At 35.5% G+C, this 8,904-nt stretch overlaps 1 protein-coding gene across 1 annotated transcript; it reads left to right on the top strand.

Moving 5' to 3' along the window:
* Window positions 1-209: 209 nt before the first annotated feature.
* On the top strand, window positions 210-6,511 carry LOC131308583 (uncharacterized). Its single transcript, XM_058335527.1, has 5 exons — window positions 210-721; window positions 2,774-2,810; window positions 3,410-3,646; window positions 4,028-4,075; window positions 5,772-6,511. The coding sequence occupies exons 1-5, from the start codon at window positions 381-383 to the stop codon at window positions 6,228-6,230; spliced, it is 1,122 nt and encodes a 373-aa protein (XP_058191510.1). The 5' UTR covers window positions 210-380; the 3' UTR covers window positions 6,231-6,511.
* The last annotated feature ends 2,393 nt before the right edge of the window (window positions 6,512-8,904 follow it).

An 8,904-nucleotide genomic window follows, 5' to 3' on the forward strand; every position in this document is an offset into this window, starting at 1 on the left:
CACACACACTCTCTCTCTCTCTCCTCTGAATCTCTGAGAGTGATAACTTCAACTTTATTCAGCTTACACAACCAGATATCAAAACCCTAGAAAAAAAAACTTACCCTGTTCCTCTCTTCTTCTTCTCGGCACAACCCCACCCCCCATTTCGAGGAAACAGAAACAGAAACAAAAACCCTGACTTATCCCCTCCGAAGTCCAAACAAAAAACAAAAACAAAAACCCATAAACCTCAAACCAGCCAATTTCTCTCTCTCTCTCTCTCTCTCTCTCTCTCTCTCTCTCTCTCTCTCTCTACATCACATTGAACATACACATGCATTCATGAGCTGGGCCTTGGATGATCTTTCTGGTGGGGCTTCGGTGGTGGTGGTGGTGAAATGGGGTGTCTCATATCTCAACTGGCCTCCAAATTCGCCTTCTTCCCTCCCTCTCCTGCCACCTACGCCGTAAAGAAGTGCGACGGCGGAAAGCTCTCCGCCGTCTCCACAGCAGGGTCGACGCCCCTGCCGATCGGCGGCGACTGCAACGGGTCGCCGTCCCCGTCGCTCGACGTGCTGCTGCTGGACACCAAGAGAGGGAACAAAATCGTGGCGTTCTATCTGAGGAACCCGTGCGCTCGCCTCACTGTGCTCTACTCCCATGGCAATGCGGCTGATTTGGGTCAGCTCTTTGACCTCTTTGTTCAGCTCAAAGCCAATCTCAGGGTCAACCTCATGGGGTCTGTGCTTTTTCCCCTTTAAAATCTCCTCTCTTAATATATTAATATTTATATTTTTTTGCATATTTTCTTTTTTTTTGCCCTCTGGTGATTTTTTGAAATATCTTTGTTTTGGGTCTCAAAATCTGAGTAAAATCTCTAAATCTCACTCCAGTCCTTGATTCAAACCCGTATCAAATTGAGTTTTAGTCTATTTTTTAACTAAATCAAGGGAGACTCAAATTGTTAATTACTCCAATTTTTGGACTGTTATTTTCTCTCTCAAATTCACAACTATGCCGTTAACGAAACTTTTACTCAAATTTATGCTTAGATTTGAACTTACCCATTAGAGTGATTTGTACCAAATGGAGTTTTTACTGACATTTGGCAAAAAATATTTGAAGACTTGAGTTCCTGTCTACTTGCTCTGCTCTAGTTCTACCCACTGTGATCCCTGTTGTTTCTCTCTAAGTTTTATGGTTCCTTTCAAGGATGTGATGGGTTAACTTGGAGATTGATTTCATTCCATTTTCTATTAGATCTGCGAAAATCAATCTTAAATAATTACTCTATTGGTTTTCAATGGCTGTTTTCTTTTATGTGCATCGGTTACGGAGTTAAGTTCGTAAATATAAGAGAGTTCACAATAAATGAAGGTTAATAGACAACACACAACCACCTAAGAAATAACTCCTACGAGCAAGAAATAAACTAACAAACTCCTCTGAAGACGAATTAATACCCAATTTTGTATTTGGCAAGATTTGACCATTGATTTTCCAGTTACAAACGTGGCGAACTAGCAGCCTTGGGCATTTCCACTTAGCAATAAATTGTGACCACAACTTTTTGGTTGTCCTTATTTGAATTTTTTCTGTGTACGTTAGTTTTGCGTCAAATTTTATTATGTATTATGCATTTGTCTCAATAAGAGGAATCGAAAAATTAAAAAATTATATAACTTTTACATAAGTATTTTGGGTAATATCCAAGAAAAATCCAAAAAAGAAAAACCCAAAAAATCAGCTTTTTGGGTTTTTTCTTGAATATTTTACAAAATATGTGTAAAAGTTATAATTTTTTATTTTTCGGATTCATCTTGTTGAGACGTACCCATAATACATGAAAGTTTGACGCAAAACTAACATAGGCAAAATTTTTTTGAATAAGGACAAATTCAACTTTTTGCTTAGTGGAAACGCCCTTCCTCGTTAGTTTAGTTGCTGTTACACTTTTAGTCTTGTGTGAAAAAGTTAAAGTGAAAGTAAAGTTGGATGATTTTGGTTTCTCTTGTTGTTAACAGACATTGATTACCTTTTCATATTCCTCCACATTCATTGTCTAGGTATGCAAAGTGAACTTTTTAACCTTGTATTTGCGTAGATTGTGGACTCTCTGCCTGCCCTCTTTTTGGGGATTGTGCCTTTTGTTCTTACTTTTACCCAAAAATATCCACGCTGCTTACTGTTTAGGGCATATTTTGCTTTCTTGTTGTCATTCATTGATACAGTACTTCTGAAGATTAGATCTTGAATTCTTTGTCTTCTTCCTCTTGTTTTTCTTGGATGTACAGTTCCGATAATGTCTTTGGGCCATGCTTGATTTATCTGACTAATAATGAAGGAATATGAAATCCATGGGAATCATGAATAATTATTTGTTCAGTTGGTAGGAATAAGTTTTACGAAGAATTTCTGTAGGTTGACTCATCCCGTTGGACTAATTGACAAGGGGATTAACTAACACCAAAGCTCCCAAGTATTGTATATTCCATGTTTTGTGGGATTCGTTATACAATGGATATACTATCTCAGATTTTTAGCATTCAAACGCCGGAAATGCAGCCCTTCTGTACTCGATCACAAAATTGTGTTTGCCCTGTGGAAGTTTACAATAAATGCCAGCATGATACTGAATCCAATTTAGTATGAGTTCCAAGAAGTTTTGATGTCTTTTGAATTCATTGGTGTGCAATGTGGTGGGTATACATTTCCCACCAGTAATGCTTATGCTCTATCATGGCTTTTTGTGATTAAAATCCTAATCTACTATCTCAATTTTGATTTGCAGGTACGATTATTCTGGCTATGGAGCCTCTACAGGCAAGGTAGGCTCTCAGTGATGGTAGACACATGTGTAACATATTTGTGATTCTCTGTTTTGACTTTCATGTCAGTTTCTTAAACTGTTGGCTGTAACTCCCAACGTTTGGTAGCTTCTTTATACTTTCATATCTGGATCACAATCTAATAATGATATAGTGCATACTTGTTTGGATCTTTACCTTATTACCTTAGTAAGTTTACAATACTTGTCATCTGTTTTGTTTTATTTGTGATCTTTCATCAGTATCTATTAGTGGAACATCCTGAGTTTAGTTTCCAGTATTTAAAATCGGAGAACTTCTGTCACAGAATCACAATGCTTTAGATAAATGTTGTTGCTGACTAACCGGAAGAAACAAGAAGAATGCCTGTGGTTTTGAATCGTCTAATTAGGTTGATGTTTGTTTGTTTGTTTTTTTTTTTTTTTTCAATGCCATAAAACGGGGAATTTCTTTCTCCTTGGTTACCCTTTCAGCGAGCTTGCCTCATGGAATATTTTCTTTCCTGGTTTTGGTAATTTTTTTGGTAGTTTTTCTGAAAACAACTCATTCTTTGGTTCTAGTGGTACCTTTGAATTAATTTTTCTTTTCATGTAATCCAGCCAAGTGAATCCAACACATATGCTGACATAGAGGCAGTATACGAGTGTCTTCAGACAGACTATGGTGTTAGCCAGGAAGACTTAATTCTGTACGGACAGTCAGTGGGAAGTGGGCCAACACTGCACTTAGCAGCTAAGTTGCCGAGGTTGAGAGGCGTAGTTCTGCACAGTGCCATTCTTTCCGGTCTTCGTGTGGTCTGCCGTGTGAAATTCACGTTTTGCTGTGACATATATAAGGTGAGAAGTGCATCTGACTTGTATTTTTGTTGGAGGTATCTGCTATCTGTTCTCGAAATGAACAATATGCCGTACAGAACACATGGATAACACTAACAGATGATTACAATTTCACCCTCAAGTTCCAAAATTTAGATATCCCTATGTTGTGTTGATGAATAAGCAAATGAAAGTTGGTTTATTTCTCCTGAGGAAATAGTGCAAGTTTTCAAATTAGATAGTGTTTATGGTGTATGATCACCTTTTTGTTGTATAACTTGAAATACCCTCTTGATGGTCATATTGATTAGGTTAAGTGTTAATAGCCTGGTTGTGATTATGCACCGGAAGTTTACTCGTTTTTGCTTATGACTCAAGCTGTTATTCTTCTGGTTAATGCAGAATGAAAAGAAAATTCGAAAGGTGAAGTGCCCTGTGCTGGTGATACATGTAAGTTTTTCGTGGCATAGAGATATCTTAGTTCTAGTATGCCAATGAATTGTTCTTATTCAGATTGAAAATAAAGACTCGAAATAAATGTTTCTAACGGGAGCATTTTCTTGCTGTTAGAAAGCTCTTGTGTCATTTTATAGGGCAGATCAACATTGGAGCAATGACCAACCCTTTGCCTATCAAAAAAAAAAAGACCAACCCTTTCACTCTCTTTCCATTCTACTTACTCCAGTTCATTGCATAGCCTAAGTAGTACTTGCTGCAACTTTCTCTTCTAAAGCAGACTGACTTGGTCATCGAAACCAAGGAATTTACCGCTTGAAACGCCAAAAGGCTTCTTGGGTACATTATTCTGTGCTTTGCAGCCATGTGCAGCTGTGGTGCATCTTCCAAAAATGAAAACTGGTTCTCTCACCATGTCTTGAATCCATGACAACAAGCTTAGAATGCTTCATCTTTACCACTTGACTGCCATTACTTTTTTCTCTTATCCTCCAAGTTTGAGTGGTAAAGTGTTAAAGCCAACGTGGATTTTTTTTTTTTAAAATCTTTTTTCAACTTATTTTTATGATACCTAAGAAACACAAATTGAATATTATAAGCCTAAATGATAAATAAAATAAATCGAACAAAATGTGGTTTAGAGATAAGATGGGACACTTGTATTTCACTTCTCATCTTTCCCAATTTCACAAATAGTTAAGATGGGACACTTGAAGCTTTTTGACTCACCACGATTTGTTGCTTCTCGTCTCTCCATTTTTTTTGTGCTTTAATGAACCATGTCCATTATATTTTTTTGATCAACAAAATCTTGTTGATGATAAGAAATTACTATGTTATTGTTAAGACCTCAACCTGTTCATTGTGATAACATAATGCTACTATTGTATTTCCATGGTCTTAAATCTTTGAAGTCATAGATATAGTGGAACATTGAACTATATGATTATACATGGAGGGAATTCTATTGGCTTGAAAGAGAAATTTGTCCGTTTTCTTTCCCAAATCTGTCATCTGAATTGTTTCCATCAACTATACAGGTACATACAAATGCACAATTTTTTTAGGCTTGGGTTAGTAATGCAATGGCCACTTCCATGCCACAATTATGCCACTAGGTTCCAGCGACAAGTTAATCTTTGCTTACCACCAGACATCCTTTCTTGTATTTTGTCACACATTCATTCCTGAGGTTGCCAATCACTCTATCTTCGCATGGTTTTCTAACTGTACTGCTGAGTGGCTTGAGTAACATAGGATGAACTTGTTATTTATACATGAATATGGATATGGTCATCTAGCCATTGATGATGTTGGACAAGAGACTGAACTACTTGCTGTGCTCAGCCATTCCCTTCCAATAAAAAAATGATGAAATAGATAAACCAACAATAGGAATCTTGTAAACTCTATCTGTGTCTGTCTGGTCTGCTTCTTTTGGATGTGCACAGTATCTAACCACATAATTCAGTGTCACTCTTTCGAAACAGCAAAATATGAGCAGTTGAGCACCCATTAACAACAGTGTTGCTGTGAGAGGGGAAAAAGAATGGAACCAAAAAGTCACCTTATAATGTTGTAACAGATTCCTCTACCTGAGTTTAATAAACAATTCTGCTTCTTTCTTCTTTGTTCCAGCAGTTGCCTTTTCATTCTTATTATAACTTGTGATTTGATTAACCATTTTCAGGGTACGGAAGATAGCGTTGTAAATTGGTTTCACGGTAATGGATTATGGAAAATGGCCAAGGACCCGTATGAGCCCTTGTGGGTTAAGGGAGGTGGACACTGCAACTTGGAGCTGTACCCAGATTATATCCGCCACCTTTGCAAGTTCATCCAAGAAATGGAGAACATAACTTCAGCAACCCGCCTTAGAAAAATCAGGCAAAACCTCCATTTGAATAAGATTGCTATCAAAAGGTGTTGTCGGATCAAATGTTTCCGGATAAAATTCCGACGACCAAAATTCCCAGAATGTTTGAAACCAAGCTGCACAAAATGTTGTTGCCGACCGAAATGCCCAGAATGGCAATGTAGATGCCCAAAATGGCAATGTAGAGGCCTGGAGTCACCATGTAAATGCATGGAGTGTCGATGCAAATGCCTTGAATGTTGGAGACCAGGTTGTTTGAAATGCTTGTGCTAGCTATAGTCAATGGTTGGGTATAAATAGCTTTGGACGGTAAAGCAGCATAATGAAAAGTAATGGTGTTTATAGTAGATTGCTGAACTAGCTAACACACCTCAAAACATGTGCAGTAGCGTGGTTAAACAAGAGGAAGTAGAAACTAATTAGAATTGTTGGAAGGGATACAGTCTGATTATATGGTTTCCTGATTCGAGTTGCTTTCCTGGAACTTTGTATTTAATTTGCTGCTGTATTTAGAATATTTCGTTTTTTGATTTGCAGAATCATGCTTTGATCAATGCGTACTTACCTATCTGATGGTTCTGATTGTATTTTTTTGAATTAGTACGATGTTTGAGGTGTGATGCAGTTCACAGTTGAAATAGAAGCATTTTCTTGTTCTCTTCTTGGGACAAAAGCTAGTGAATGTATTTCCAGCATGACTTTAGTTTTAGGGATTTGTTCCAAACCAGAATTCAAATTACACCAAAGGTCCAAAACTCTTACTTGGTTAAGGGGGTGTTTGGGAGTTAATTATTTTTAGATTCTGGATTGTAACTTGTAGATTATGTATTTTTTTTTTTTTATGATAATGAAAATTTGTAAAAGTGTGTGGATTATTTGTACATACTAATAATAGATTTTGCAAAAGAATTTTGTGAGTGAATATATAATCAGAATCCAAAAAATTCTTCTAGAGGTGATTTTTAGATTTTAGATTTTTGAGCTATTTTTTGAGAAGGCGTTCTGACATAATGCATTCTAGAATTGGATGCAAAATGCAAAAATGTGGCAACCAAACAAGCCCAAGTTGTTTACTCCCTTTGTTCCATGATGTTTGTCTGATCTGCAAAACGGAGACGTAAAAATAATACAATTTTTGTAAGAAAAGTTGGAAAAAAATTTAACAATTTACTAAATCTTGACGAGTTCTTTTAACTTATGAAAAAAATTTGAATTTTTTCTCGAAAAAATGCATTATTTTATTAAATGTTGGAAAATGTGGCTACCAAACAAGCCCAAAGTTGTTTATTTATTTATTTTTATTTTATTAAATGTCGGAAGAACTTAAATTACTCTGTATATAGGGAACGGGGATGGGATGTGAGGTATAAACCACCACTATAACACTACCTCGCCCATGGTGAGGTTTGAACCAAGACTTACCAGATGGGAGGGTCAACGAAGTGCCATTTGGACTAGAGTCCATTTTTTGAAGCTATGCGTGCATATCAAATTAGGAAATTTTTAAAAAAAGCCCCTAAACTTTTAGAAATTTTACAAAAAAATACCTAAACTTTAACTAATGACAAAAAAACATCTGAACTTAACATTCCGTAAACAAAAAAGCACCTGCCATCCAATTCCGTCAATTTGTAATGGATGGAGTTAACGGAAGGCGTAAACCTCCCCCCCTTTTTTTTTACTTTACACTTTTAAAAATTACTTTTAACTCTTTCTTTTTTTAGTAGTAAATAAATAGGCAATAAAGTTTTTTTTTCCTTACTATTTATCAAAAATTCCTTTAACCTCATTTTTTACTATTTAATAAAATAACTTTAACCCTTCTTTTTCTTTTTTTTATTTCAAATTCACACCCTCCCCCGCCCCCCTTGCCTTCTTTTATTTTTTTAGAAATTCAATCTCACACAATCAACTACCAAAATCCTAAACCCAATTTCATAAATAGTTAAATAACGGTGACAAAAGTAATTTTTAAAAAATAGTAAGAAATTTTTTTATTGCATATTTATTCATTACTTAAAAAGAAAGAGTAAAAGTAATTTTTAAAAGTAAAAAAATAAAATGAAGGTTAAAAAAGGGTGTATTTTCACACTCTACTTTTTGATAGCCACACTCTTTTTTTTTTGTTCTTTGTTTTTTAGTATTGAAAGTGTGAATTTTTTTTGCTAAAAGAAAAAAAGGGAGTGTAGTTATCAAAAAGGGGAGTGTGAAAATCATCTCCCAAAAAAAAAAAAGTAATTTCAAAATTTTGAAATTGGGGCTAGGGCTTTGGCGGCTAATTGTGGGGTTGATTGGTGGTGTGGGGTCGAAATTCTGGAAAAAAAATAGTGTGGGGTTGAATTTCTGGAAAAAAAAAAGAGGGAGAGAGAGAGAGGAAAAGATAAAATTTGAAAGTAAAAAAGGGGTTATTTTTGTAAATAGTAAAAAATGGGGTTAAAATAATTTTTGACAAATAGTAAGAAAAAAAAGAATTTTATTGTATATTTATTACTTAAAAAAGCTAAAAGTAATTTTTTGAAGTAAAAAGTAAAAAAAGAAGGAAGGTTAACGCCTTCCGTTAGCTCAATCCATTACAAATTGACAGAATTGGATGGCGGGAGCTTTTTTGTTAACAGAATGGTAAGTTCAGGTGTCTTGTCATTAGTTAAAGTCCAAGTGTTTTTTTTTTTTTTTTTATAAATTTTCTTGAAAGTTCAGGGGCTTTTTTGAAATTTTCCAATCAAATTATCCATTCACTTCCTCTTTTATATGTAGTACAATCTTGTACCGTATACAACTATTTTTTTTATTATTTGAAAGGCAGATCTTGTATTAGAGATCCAATCGGATCAAGGAGCAAAGTTTAGATGGAATATTACATGGGGAAATAAAAGACAAGATCCCAATTCTACTGTTGCTAGCTATTCAGTGGGCACAACTATTAACTTTACGATTACACCAGCTGAAT

The sequence above is a fragment of the Rhododendron vialii genome, chromosome 11a (genome assembly GCF_030253575.1).
Source record: "Rhododendron vialii isolate Sample 1 chromosome 11a, ASM3025357v1".
NCBI lineage: Eukaryota > Viridiplantae > Streptophyta > Magnoliopsida > Ericales > Ericaceae > Rhododendron > Rhododendron vialii.